General features: G+C 41.3%; 1 protein-coding gene across 1 annotated transcript in view; it reads right to left on the bottom strand.

Moving 5' to 3' along the window:
* KCNQ5 (potassium voltage-gated channel subfamily Q member 5) overlaps positions 1-14,594 on the bottom strand; it is a 512,482-nt gene that overhangs the window by 15,999 nt on the left and 481,889 nt on the right. Inside the window, exon 12 of the mRNA XM_029943186.1 lies at positions 9,794-9,902. Coding sequence (XP_029799046.1) covers positions 9,794-9,902 — 109 coding nt within the window. The remainder of the gene's footprint in view (positions 1-9,793; positions 9,903-14,594) is intronic.

Here is a 14,594-nt window from a genome sequence, read left to right as displayed (position 1 = left end):
GGGTCCTTGGGCTCATTCTTGAAGTGATACAAGGCCTTCTGATTACTGAAACCTCCACGGCAGCCCTCCTTGGCCTTTCAGAGATTGATCAGGGGATGATGTTGATCATGGAGCAAGTTTGTCACGATGACTAAGTTTGTGAAACCTGAAATTTTGAGTCACTATTAAAGGCATATGTGTTACCTGTTTGGATGCTTTATTAACGTTCCTTCTCTGTTAATACATAACTATGATGCAATAATGCAGATTTGCATTTGTGTATACAGTAGCCTCTGAACTTCAACAACAGTTATAGAATTCTATGTCCAAAACTCCTTTATGCTTCTTTCATCTTAGATCGGGCTACGAGCCAGGGAAGGAGCCTCAGGAGTTCCTGGATGCACGAGCAGCACTTCGACACAGTCTTCAGATGCGCTCACTGCAGGGGCAGTCAGGTACCCCACCTGGCTGACTTAGGGATCCATCACAGCTTCGGTTCTGTGGCCACACCGCTGCCACACTGGATGTAGGGTTTTTCATCTAATGCTTGTTATTATTATGCTTTCTACTCGGGATTTGGTAGACTCCCCTACACATTTTTTAAAAAGGGGCTAAGAATAGAACTCAAGCAAGAACTGGATTCAAGCAAGTCTGCAAATGGTTAATGCTCCTCTTAGGACTTTGTGAGCACTGATCCAGTAACTAAATTTGGGGATTTTGTTTTCCTCGGAGTATGAAATTCTGCATAAACATTAAAGTATGAAGTGAATAAGTAAATAAATAAAGTGTCCATACATGTTGATTGCTCTTGAGTATTTTTAGTCATAGCAATGAATAGGAGTTTCAGTTTAAATTATAACCAAATAAAAAGTTAGAAATCATAACCAAATAAAAGGTTAGAAATTAGATGCTGCAAAGTAAGTGTGTCTTCAGTGAAAACACTAGTTAAATGCAGCCTCAGAGCAAAATGTGGCCACAAGCAATTATCTTCAAAACAGAAACAAGCAAAAAGAATATTCCAGGGAATATATTAGCTGATTTAAAAAAAATATGTGCTAAATGATCCCTAAAATGTTCTTCTAACAGCGTCCTTTACGGTAACATGCCGGAGACTTGGCTGTCAAGAATGTCTTAACAGTGACTTGCAAACAAAGACTCATCACCTCTGCTAAAATAGCAGAGATGCTATCAGCAAAATTAAGAACTGGTGATGATTAAACAGCTTGTAGATTTAACAAAAACCCACAATGGCAAACATGTGCCTCTCCTTCTCTATTTGTGGAGTGTTCCTGTCTGAAGGATGGAGTGAGATTTAGGAAGGATTCAGAGATGAGAATGCATTTTAGGGGATGATCAAGAGAATGGTACTGCAGTTGCCTTTCAGCCCAAGGGCAAGAAAACTGGAAAACCTTGTCACCCAACCCAGGGTTATGGGGAGGCCTGATTTGCATACCCACCTGAGAGACTCTGACAAGTCATCATGGGTCTTCTCTTTGCTGATCAGATCTGAGCAATTTTAGAAGAGGTGATGAGTCTTTGCTCCTTGCAAAGAAATTCTTGACATTTTATCTAGGTTCTTATTAGAGTGAAAGATTCTGATAGACAATTTTAAAAAATGTTCTGTTTACAATCTAGCTTCAAACCTTTTGCTGCTGTTGAATTTTTCTCCCAAAGTCATTGATGACCTTGCTGCCACTTCCAAATGACTTTCTCACACTTGATCTTCTTGACCTCTTATCGGCACTGAACACACCTGGGCCTCTTGCTCTAAGCACTGCCTGCCGGCCCTCCTCCGCCCCGCCCCCTGGTTTCCGGTCTGGCTGCTTCATCAGTCTCCAGCTGAGCCTTCTCCCTCTGGGTTTGTGAGCCTTAAAATCTGTGGCGACCATCTTCTGTCTTTACTCCCGTACTCTCCTTGGGATGACACTCCTGCAAAACATCTATGTCTGGGCTGATCACTACCAAGTTTGTTCCCATTCCAGATTTCCTTCCGATCCAGGGCCCCACCTCCTGCAGGGCCCCACGGTGACCCGAAAACTCAACAGTTGCAACAATGCACCATCTTCCCACAAGCCAGCCTCTGTGTGAGCAGCCCCACAGATGTACCATCCTGATTCCTCCTGCCCTTTCATTCTCTCTTCTCCAACCAGCAAATATCCAATCCTGTTATTTTCTCCTGTTCGAAGATCTCTGAAATCCGTCCTTCACGACTGGCTGGCTCAGGCTCCCAGCAGATCCAGGTATTGTAACAGCAATGGTCCCCTCTTTCCAATCTGTTCCTTGCACTGAGGTTAGTCATTGTTCTAAGTATTAGAATAAAGCACGAGTCTGACAAATTTACGTCTGCCCTTAGCCTCCAGGCCTTCCTGTTTGTTATAATGGTTCCTGTTCCTACCTTGTTTCTGCCTCTCTTCCGCATGTTCTTTACCTCCTACCAGCACATACACTTTCTAATGCCATCTTCAGATCTGGTTCTCGGCAACTGCAGTTCCCTCTGCTAAACTCACACCCTTTTCAATAGCCTGGCTAGTACCTACAAAGTCACCAGATCTCTGCTAGGACACCCCTTCTTCCAGAAAGCCTTCCTGAAGGCCATCTCCCACATATGTGCCAACATTCTGTCTGCCCCAATGCCCTGGACTTCTATTATTGGAGCAATATGTTGCTCTGCATCATAATTGACTGTACTTTTCTGGCAGCCCTTCAAGACTCAAAGCAGGAATCCATTTTTTTTATTGTCTATCCCGGTGTCTGGTGCAAAGTAGAAGCTCTACTTTTTTTTTTTTTTTTTTTTTTAGAGTACAGGCTCTTTTGGGAGGAACTAAAGAGTTCATAGTCAGGCCTCTGTGTGGGCAGGAGAGGGAGAAGAGAGGTAACTTCTCCCTTTCACAGCCATTTTCTTGGGAGTGTGCCCAGGAAGGCAGCAAGCTCATCCAGAGGATGGAGGGGCATGTCTACCTGGAACACTGCCTCATGGTTGGGTGGAAACATGACCCTTTCAGCCCTGAGTGGCATTACTCTGAGTGGTTCCTCAGCACAGGGGGTGAGGACATACTTCAAGGGGTAACAGCAAGTGCTTCCTCGGGGAGGAGGTGCAGGCAGGCAAGGCTACAAACATTGGGAAGTTGGGAGCACCCTTCAGAAGAGAGAAAAGTGCTCCTCTCCCGTGATATACCATGGGAGTGGGTAGAGCTCACACAGGAGATGGTCTGGCCTGGGTGGAGGATGGGCAGAGCGGGCAGCGTGCCGTGGAGGCGGGAAGGAGCACAGACACCTGGAGATTATTATCGCTACCGCTGTGTGCCCAGCACGCTTCTGGGTGCTCTGAAGATGTCAGTGCATCCTCACCACAAGCCTACAAGGTCAATACTGTCACCATCTTCACTTCACCAACAAGGAAAAGAGGCCCAGAGAGCTGACATGAGTTGCCCAAGCTCGCACAGAGGCTGTCATTTTTTGGATCACTTCTGAGCAGGTGTCAGGAAGATGGAGGCTGGGGGGAGAATTAGCTAATGGTGGGAGGGTAAAGTTGGCTGCAGCCTTCAGCTAAAGAATTCTTGAGTTTTCCTCTGAGACTTTATTTATTCATTTGGATTTCTAAAAGGCTGGTTTGGCCTGGGAAATAACAGGATGCACACGAGTGAAACATAGCAGGCATGGTGATTATTACACAGGTATGTTAAGAGAAGTTAAGAACAGGATATAATCAACAGCTTTTTGGTCATTTCTGTTCAGAATAATGAGTAATCTCCATTGGGTTGTTTAGATTATTTTTACAAGAATAGTTGTATGGTACTCTGATTGATTTCTTGACAACTGGCCGGAAATCGTTGTATAAACCCAGCTGACAAGGGAACAGTTGTTGTTGAAGATCTCAGTGAGGATGGCTTTGATTTTAGATAGAGTAATTCTATGAAAAAAATGCAGGTAAGAAGCAAGTGACTTTGTATTGCATCGTTTTAACAGAGAGAACTCATTCTCGGATTGCCTAACAAATCCTTTACATAGCACTTCTATGTTGCCCTGGTATGCATATCTAAGAATTCAGCATAGGAAAACAAATACAAACATATCTTTTATATTTTTAAAAATTATTATTCTTAGAGCTAAAATAATAAAAAGACAAGAAATAGCAAGTGTTGGTGAGGATGTGGACCAAAAGGAAACCTCTCGCACTGCTGCTGGGAATGTAAATTGGTGCAGCCACAGCGGAAGACGGTATGGATGTCCGCAAAAAATTAAAGTTAGAATTACCATATGGTCCGGCCATCTTACTACTGGGTATTTGCCCAAAGAAAACAAAACACTAATCTGAAGAGACACACGCACTGCTGTGTTTACTGTAGCATTATTCACAAGAGCCAAGATATGGAAATGGCTCAGGTGTCCATCCATAGATGAATGGATAAAGAAGATGTGCAAAATATATTGTGGAATATCATGCAGCCATACAAGGGATGATATTTTGCTATTTGTGACATAAATGAACCTAGGCGGTATGGGTCTAAGTGAAATAAGTCAGACTGAGAAAGACAGTTACTATGTGATCTTACTCCTATATGGAATCTAAAAAACAAAGTGAATGAATAAACAAATAAAAAGCAGAATCAGACCTACAAAAACAGAATAAATTGATGGTTGCCAGAGGTTGGTGGGGTGGAAGGCTGGGCCAAAAGAGTGAAGAGGAGTGGGAGATACAGGCTTCCAGTTATGGAATGAATAAGTCACACGAATAAAGGAATATAGTCAATAATACTATAGGGAATATAGGGAATATAGGGAATATAGTCAATAATACTATATAGCTTTGTATGGTGACAGGTGGCAGCTACAGTTGGGGTGAGCACAGCATAACATATAGAGAAGCTGAGTCACTACACTGTACCCTAAAAATAATGTAGCATTGTGTGTCAACTATCCTCAAATTAAAAAATTATCATAAAAGTTATTATTCTGGAACCCTTTCATAAATACAGACTTGTATTGGATATAACTTTTAAAATTTATTTATTATTTATTATGTATTATTTAATTTTATTTACTTATTATTTTGAATTAATGGGCATATGTACGTTTTTGAGTGAAATATTACACAAGATTCACACTCATATAGTTTTACACAATGCCAAGTACAAGCTTGAAAGGTAACAGTCAGCCTCTTCCGATATTCCCATATATCCAGATGTTTGATATTGTGAGGAAACATATCTAGGTAATTTATGGGTCCACTTTTAATCTGAAATTTTTGATATTGTTCCTGAGAAAATATTTTTTAAACAGTGCTAGGAAAACTGGTATCTTGCCATGTGTTATGGCTGAACCCCCAAATTTCATATGTTAAAGCCCTAGACTCTAGTACCTGTATTATTGTAACTGTATTTGAAGACAGGGCTTTAAAAGAAGTGATTGAGTTGAAATGAGGCCATGAGGGTAGGGCTGAATCCACCTTGCCTGGTGCAGTATAGGAGGAGATTTGGTCTTGGGTGTGTGGGGGCACAGAGGAAAGACCAGGTGAGGCCACAGTGCGAAGGTGCTGTCTCCAAGCCAGAGAGCCCTCAGAGGAAACAACCTTGCTGACATCTTGATCTTGGATTTCTAGCCTCCAGTACTGTGAGAAAATAAATTTCTGCTGTTCAAGCCACCCAGTCCATGATATTTTTTGTGGCGGCCCTAGCAGATGAATGTAGCACGATATAATGAAAAGTGAGTGTGTAGAATGTTCAAGAGTTTATCAGTTTGCCTGTCAATCTGCTTATTTCCCTGCCAAAGTCATTTTTCTATTTAGAAAGGAATTTCTATGAGTGAATGAAAAGAGACTTAACATTGTTTGCATTAAATCATTGACAAGATTAGAAAAGTCATTGACGAGATACAGAACTTTTGTTAAAAGTAAGTATAATCTTTAAGCCCATCTCTGGCAACTTTGTGCACTCCCACTAAATAATATTTTGAGAATAATCTGTGATAATCCTGGAGGAATGACATAAAACTATTGTTTTCACTTTTAAGACATATTTTGGAAACGTCTAAGACCAGACATTGATGTCATTCATTGAAAAAAAGTCTCAAAGTGCATTTGGGTAATATAATCCAGACAAGTTAAGACAGTGGCTCTAGTCATATCAGAGAATCTTTCCTCTCAAAAACAACCAGAAATTAGAAAATGGCAGATGCTTAGTAAGTATTAATAACCCAAACAAGGACTCCTATTTTGTGGATGCAGTAGTATTGTTTTCCATGTCATTGTCCTTGTGAGGGAACACATATTTTCTTTTCTACAGCTTAATTTTAATTTGGCTCTTAGGGGGGCACCTGGGTGGCTCAGACGGTTGGGTGTCCAACTTTGGCTCAGGTCATGATCTCACAGCTTGTGAATTTGAGCCCATCATAGGGCTTTATGCTGACAGCATGGAGCCTGGAGCTGGCTTCGGATTCTGTGTCTCCCTCTCTCTCTATGCCCCTCCCTTGCTCGTGCTCTAACTCTCTCTCTCAAAAATGAATAAACATTTAAAAAATATTAAAAATATAATTTGGCTCTTAGGAAAAACTCTTATTATTGTAAAAGCAAACTGAAGGACAAAAGGTGCATTCAGCTACTCAAATAATCAAACAACCAATGAATAATAAGGAAAATGCCAAAACACAGTTGCTGTTTTAGAGATGGTTCACGCTTGCAATCAGCAGCATACACATAAAATAGTACTTTAGGTGAGCTGTAAGAAATGGGTATGTTCTGGCAAAAGACATTCCAGTCAACTGTTATTCAGTTTATTTATTTAGCTGAATTCAAGAAAAGGACACTTTTGCATAGCGCTTAGGGATTTACATCAACAAACTCCTTTTCAGAACTGCTGATTATATGGGTTGGTTTTTTAATCATGTATTTTTAGAAAGTAAGTATTATTATAAGTCAAAGATTTCCAATTAAGTTATTAACTCTTGGATATAGCTATTACGTTTTCAGAGAATCCATGAATTTTAAGGGGAACTTGGAAATGATTTTTTAAAAACCCACTAAGCAGAATCAGGATATGGGGAAGAAAAAACATCCCCCTTGAGTGTCACAAAGTAGCAAGCAGAAAGCTTCAGAAATTCACAAAAAGGAGATACATATAAATAATAAAGTCCTGTTAAACATGAGAGCCAAGAAAGAATTCTGAAATGCAAGGGAATTCTGCAAAGGACTTTACAAAACTCAGGCAAGTTTCAAGAGGATGGCATAAAAGTAAGTCTTAAGCTGCCACTAAAGTGCTTAGCTAGCAGAATAAACCTTTTTCATTTTCTTTTATTCAGCTCACAATTCTTTTTATAGGGTGTGAGGCAAAAGCAGAAAGCTGCGGAAGGCCTTGGGAAATGAACAAATTGGGTTAAGTATGACTTTTAGGAAACCTAATCTGTTCCCATTAGATAAGATTTTATAGTACTTGTTGCAAGTCACGCTAGTCTGTGGGTGAACTGCTCCACCTTCACAGGTCTTTGAGGGAAATAATGAGTGAATGTAGAGAATTTCAAGGTGACTTCCTCACCAGCAAGGCCCAGTAGAACTTTCTGCAATGATGATGTACCATACCTTTGGTGCCCAGTATAGCAACCACTTGTGGCTCTTGGGCACTTTAAAAGTGGATAGTGCCACTGATGGGCTGAATTTTAAATATTATTTAATTTTAATTCAAATTTAATTAGCCTCACGTGGCCACTGGCCACTGTATTGGTCAATGCTGTTCAGGTCCTTTCTGTCCCTTTAACTGAAGGCTTCAGGCATCATTTTACTACATATCCTTCGGTTTTCTGGTCTTAAACATTACCTAAGTCTTCTAGGTTCCCCTGGAGTAGTGTGATCACGTAATTGTCCAAACTGGGATTCATTGAGGAAGACAGGGAGTGTCAACAAGGATCAATTATGACAGGACGCGAGGCATAATCTGGGGTGCTCGAGGGCACATAAAAGGTTGGTCCCCCACTTATAGGGTTTGTGGCTTGAGGGTTCTGTTAAGAAGTAACCGGGTTTTACTTCACTTTTTGGGGTGGGCGCCATTACAGATAAGATTTAGTTATCTTCTGGGGGTACACATTTTCATCAGCCATGATTTTCTTTGCCTTCACAAACATTTACCAAAATCTTTTATAACTCATTTCTGCTTTCCCAGTGATTCCAAAACATCAAGTAAAGCAATGTCTAATGATACTAAATGACCAACTAAAAATAGCAGTAAATAATCAGACATGCTGATCTCTGAAATTAGACTAAGTATCTGAACAGCTAAGTTGGGTTGGATATTTTAAGTTTTCTTTTGGCTCTTTGGTAAGAGGCAGAGAGAGCCAAAAGACCAGAAGGATTTCTTTGCAATAGAGTCACCCTGACAGATTAAAATTCTCCCAAAGGGATTAAATTAGGCAGGCTGAGCATGCGGCAGTTTATTTAGTCCAGAAGCTGAATTTTGGAAGGAGTGGATCCTGGAAATATAAATGTAAGTTACTTTGGGTACTCTTTTCGCTTTTGCCATTGTGAGAGAAAGCATGATAAGATTAGTGTTTAAACTTAATATCTATGTAAAGAGTATTTAGAGCCCCAAGTCCCTTCCTTGCCTCAGCTCAGTGGATGGCTGCCATGTGTATTCTCACCACAGAAGTGTGGGGTTTCATTCTCTGGAGGTCTCTGAACTGCAGGCTACCAAGCACGTACTCGAACCCTAAACCTAACTCTAACCTGAACCCTAACCCTACCCATAACCCCTAAAAACTAACACTATTCCTAACCCTAAACCTAACTCTAACTCGAACCCTAACCTTACTCCTAACCCCTAATCCTAACCTTATAAAGAGAACGCAAAACTGCAGGATACAAGGCAATAGCCTCATATGGCCTTGACTCCAAACCTAACCCATATCTGGAGAAAAAAAATAAGATGTGGTATATATATAAAATGGAATATTATTCGGTCATAAAAATGAAATCTTGCAATTTGCAATGAGATGGATGGAGCAGGAGAATAATATGCAAAGCAAAATAATATGTCAATGAGAAAAAGACAAATACTATATGATTTCACTCATTTGTGGAATTTAAGAGACAAAACAAACGAGCAAAGGAAAAACAAAGAGTGGCAAGCCAAGAAACAGACTCTTAACTATTGAGAATGAACTGATGGTTACCCGTGGGGAGAGGAGTGGGCGGATTGGCTAACTAGGTGATGGGGATTTAGGAGGGCCCTTGGCTGTGATAAGCACCAGGGGCTTATGGAAGTGTTGACTCACTATACTGTACACCTGAAACTAATATTACACTGTATGGTGACTAACTGATATTTAAATAAAACCTTAAAAAACAAAAGGTCAGTGTTTACCATTGTGTTTCAGCAGGATAGGAGCAAGTCACTGCCAAGTACTTCAGGTTTCCTCTTTATTAGACTCAACCTGTTTTGAAATAACCTAGTGGGGATTTTCTTTGACACAAGATACAGAACATGGATTGGAGCATCAAGTCCTAAAAATAATTTTAAAAATCCAACTGGATCTATACACTAAATGTCGTGAAAGCCACAGATTCTCATGGCAAGCCATTTCTCATGGAATCTCTCTGGCATGCCTGGCGTTTCAAATCCTGCCGATGTTTTATAACGCACTTTGTGTTGAGCACAGTAGAATTTCGTATTAAGAAAATATATTTCAGAATTTAACTGGTATGTGAATGAATAGGAACAGAGAAACTAATTGTGTTAGGAGGTTTACCTGCAGGAAAAGCACTTAGAAATATAGTTATTCAAATAATCAGAGGTAGGTCTCTGACTCATTTTATCAAGGGTTTTCCACCAACCTGATAGCTCGAATGACAGTTTTAAGCGGTGGGGTGAGGTCTTCTACTGATACATCACACTGGCATCCCTTTTCATCATATACGTCATCAGTGCCAAGTGCTGTGTCGGCTGCAAGAGAAGATTATCAGTTAAATAATACCACCACCAGCAATTTACAACATGTTTGCTGAATTTGTGTCACACAGGAATAGTGGGCAACTCACAGACTAAGCTAATAAGTCGAGATATGCATAAGGTCAGCCAATTGTCTTTTCCAATATTATTCCTCCTCCTTTTTCTACGACCTCATTAATTTTATGTGATTTGACATGAATAGCTTTCTGAGCTGTTTTCCACAGGAAAGACGAAGGTGTTGACACACTGTCTTTCCAGTAGTGGTGGTGGATCTGTGTTGATCCAGCCATGTTCTTTTGCCCGGTTCTTTAGAAACTAACTGCTAGTATTCAGATAACAGCTGTTTGGAGTTAGGGATCCAGTCTTTGGATACTTAACTAACTGGCCTGCAAATAGAGAGCTTGAAGCCCATGTCATTGACCCCATTAGCCTTGTGCCCTTAACAAGTGCGTAAGCAGCCACTCCAAGAATACTGACAACGTATAGGTTGCTGGAAACAGGCAGTTCAGAAGGGGGTGCGCTTAAGATAGTACAGCCAAAGCTGAGAGATTTGCAGATTGGACAATAAAATCAGTTCCTAATAAACTGAACAAATTAACTTTTGGGTTAATTGCAAAATTTGGAAAAGAGAGAAGGGTTATAATAAATGCCAAATTAATAAAAATTGATAAAATTAATAAGGAATAAATGCCTACCATTGAAGCTTTGTTTTCAGCACCAAGATATTGATTACAAGTTAACATTTCTGGAATTGGGGATGGATTAAATAAATATTGGTATGTTTATATAATGGAATATTAGGAAGGAAACTGTTAAAAATGATGTTGAAGACTAAGGACTGGGATAATGTCACAATTTATTATTTAAAAAATCTATATATCTTAATATATCTTAAAAATACTTTTTTAATATTTAATTTTGAGAGAGAGAGAGAGAGAGCGAGAGCATAAACTAGCAGAGGAGGGGCAGAGAGAGAGAGAGGGAGACACAGAATCCGAAGCAGGTTCCAGGCTCAAGTTGTCAGCATGGAGCCCAGTGTGGGGCTCGAACCCATGAACTGCGAGATCATGACCTAAGCAGAAGTCAGATGCTTAAATGACTAAGCCACCCAGGTGTCTCTAAAAAATCTATATATCTATCTGGGATTAAGAATGATTTTAGGGGCGCCTGGGTGGCTCAGTCGGTTAAACCTCCGACTTCGGCTCAGGTCAGATCTCAGGTTTGTGGGTTCCAGCCCCGCGTCGGGCTCTGTGCTGATGGCTAGCTCAGAGCCTGGAGCCTGCTTCCGGTTCTGTATCTCCTTCTCTCTGCCCCTCCCCCTCTCATGCTCTGCCTCTCTCTCTGTATCAAAAATAAATAAAACATTTAAAAAAAAAGAATGATTTTATTCTTTTTGCTTGGCTCTCTCTCTCTCTCTCTCTATATATATATATATATAGAGAGAGAGACAGACAGACAGACAGAGAGACAGAGTGCATGAGCATGAGTGGGGGAGGGGCAGAGAGAGAGAGAGAGAGAGAGAGAGAGAGAGAAAGAGAGAGAGAAAGAGAGAGAGAGAGAGAGAGAGAGAGAGAGAGAATCCCAAACAGGCTCTGCACTGTTAGCGTGGAGCCTAATGTGGGGCTTGAAGTCACAAGCCATGAGATCATGACCTGAGCTGAAATCAGGAGTTGGACACATAACTGACTGAACACCCCAGGTCCCTACTTAGCTATATTTTCCGAAATTTCTACAATGAACATATATTACCTTGGTAGTAAAGTAAATAAAGTAATAAAAATACACTCATGAGAGATGAGTTATGTAGCCTCCAAATACTATTTCAGCCTCTTTAAATGTTACGATACACTAAAGGACTAACACTGCCTTTGCTCTGCCCAGTGTTCATTTGCTAAGTCATAAAGAGAATTTGCCATGAGTTGTCTTGGTTGGGTTTGAAATCCTAAAAGGCTATTAGAAGTCCATTCACTGAAGCAGTGCTTATATTTGGACTGCAGCTGGTGCATCATTTAAACTATTTACTGTGCAGTTACTCAGTTTATTGTGTGCTGAGAGCAGACGTAGTGGTATGGAAAGAAATGTAAATTTATTTTTTCTGTTTTTTATTTATTTTTGAGAGACAGAGAGAGACAGCACAAGCAGGGTAGGGTCAGAGAGAGAGGGAGACACAGAATCTGGAGACAGGCTCCAGGCTCTGAGCTGTCAGCACAGAGCCCGATGCCGTGCTCGAACCCACGAACCGTGAGATCATGACCTGAGCTGAAGTTGGAGGCTCAACTGACTGAGCCACCCAGGCGCCCCTGGAAAGAGATGTAAATGGGTCTTTGCAACTCTTCTTCAGGGCCCTTCTGGCCTTCCTGCCCTCAAGCCTAGTAAGAGGGTAAGACAGAGCTACCGCTTCACAATAATGAAAATAATAGCAACCACTCATTGACATTTATGCCAGGCACTTAGGTGAAGCTTCTGCAACTATTACTTTTCTTACTTACAGCAACTCCCCCGTTAGTGGTGGTATTATGCTTGGTTTTTAGAAGCCAAAATCGAGGCTCAGAGAGGTAAGTATCTCACCTGAGGCCACAGAGGTGGTCAGTGGGGAGAGCGAATTGCAGAACATGTTATTAAAATCCAGTTCCAGAGTCGGTGAAGCCCTTGCCCTTTACATTGCACTACCCAGTGTCAGAATGGGTCCCGGGGCCCGTAGTGGGTTCAGGAGTGGCGCAACACGCCAGGAGAGAGCAGGGGAAAGGGGTCATCGCAAGCCTCGCTGGGGTAGCACATCCTGGTGGGTAGGTTCTCAACTTCTCTCCAGAAGAGTTTACCACAGGTTATTTTTTAAATTATTTTTAAAACATGCTTTATTTATTTTTGAGAGAGAGAAAGAGTGAGCGAGCGAGAGAGTGAACGTGAGTGGGGGAGAGCTCAAGAGAGGGGGACCGAGGATCCAAAGTGGACTCCGAGCTGATAGCTGCAAGTCCAATGCGGGGCTTAAACTCATGAACCGTGAGATCATGACCTGAGCCGAAGTCAGACGCTCAACAGACTGAGCCACCCAGGCGCCCCGGCTCATGACGATTTAAATGAGAGCACTGACTCAGTCTGACACTTGCTTCTGACTCAGTGGCGAGCTTGAGGGTAGCTGGCCCCTTTCGCTTGACTGACCACCTACACAACACAGCCCTTTCAGTGCACGACAGGCCCAAGGTTAGATGACATTCTTGCAGGAACTGTTTGCAGTTTCTGCCCCGGTTTGATCCGAACCTGCTTTTAGCTGGTGTAGCAGGCTGAACAGTATTGCCCTAAAATTCATACGCACTTGGAACACTGGAATAGGGCCTAATTTAGAATAAGGGCCTTTGCAGATGTGATTAAGGTAGAGTTCAAGAAGAGGTCATACTGCGTTAGGGTGGGCCCTAATTCAATGCAAGTGTCCTTATAAGATAGAAAAGGAGAAGATACAGGAACAAAGAAAAGATGGAAGCGGAGACTGGATCAAAGAACACCAAGACTTCTGGGCAACCATGAAGCTGAGAGAGGCATCGGATGGCTTCTCCCTCTTTCCAGAAGGAAATAACCCTAGTACTGCCCTGATTTTTTGAACCGGGAGAGAAGAAATTTTTGTTGTTTCAAGCCACCCAGTGTGTGGTGATTTGTAATGGCGTCCCTGAGAAACTAACACAGTGGGGCAAACCTTTCTTCATGGTTTACAAATCTCCCCTCAAGGACAATAATGATGATGATGATAAGTGTAATAAGTGCTTTTTAGGGAAATCTAATTATGTGCCAGGAAATTTACTGAATTGCACCAAATACCACAAATATAACAAAATTATGTTATATTTAACATAATATTAAAATGAAATATAAGTATATATTCAATATAATATTTATCTTATTATAATTATGCCCCATCTTGCAGATTGTGAAAGCGAGGCACAGAAAGCTGAGAAGCTTACCGATGGACAAATGAAGAGTGAGTGACAACCAGAATTTAAACAAGGCAGTTGGGTTTTGGATCTGCACTATTAATTAAAAATTTCCTAACCCTGAGTCTCATTTCTGACTCCTTCCAGATTTGTCTTTCATGTGTCTTGTTGTCATCTGGACTCCCTTCTCTTGCCTTACATTTTCATCCACGTGGCTGTATGCACTTGGCTCTCATGGTCCCAGATGAAGTGATCGCATAACACTGAGAGAGAGAGAATCATATTCAGAGGAGTGTGATTTCCATGGCCATGTGCCGAGCCAGTGCACGCCCCAGAGACCCAGAAATAGGTCACATATAGACTGGCTGGTCACTGGTGCCATTATGGAACCCTTTGAGATGCCCAGATCTCAAAGATGCCCAGATGCTTTAGCTCCCTTAAAGAAATATGAAACAACGCACTTAATCAGGATCCTCAGGACAGAATTCACAAAAGTATTGTATGCTGCCCTTCAATAAAGAAGCATGTGACTGCTTTCTCTCATCTGAAGTCTAGTTAGAGGCACTTCTAACATGGTCCCATATTACATCTCAGAAAGCTGGGGAACACTGGAGAGGTTACAAGGAAGGCAGATCCGCAATGCCTGTACTTATCTACTTGAAAATACCATCTAGCCAACCATAACACAATGATGTATGTCCAGAACAATTAGCATAAGATACCTGGTCCTTTAATTGTGAGGTTAGTGGAAAACTTTATCAGC

Source organism: Suricata suricatta, chromosome 7 (genome assembly GCF_006229205.1).
Source record: "Suricata suricatta isolate VVHF042 chromosome 7, meerkat_22Aug2017_6uvM2_HiC, whole genome shotgun sequence".
Taxonomy (NCBI): domain Eukaryota; kingdom Metazoa; phylum Chordata; class Mammalia; order Carnivora; family Herpestidae; genus Suricata; species Suricata suricatta.
Note: the sequence above shows the minus strand (reverse complement) of the source record. Positions and strands in the feature narration are given on the sequence as shown.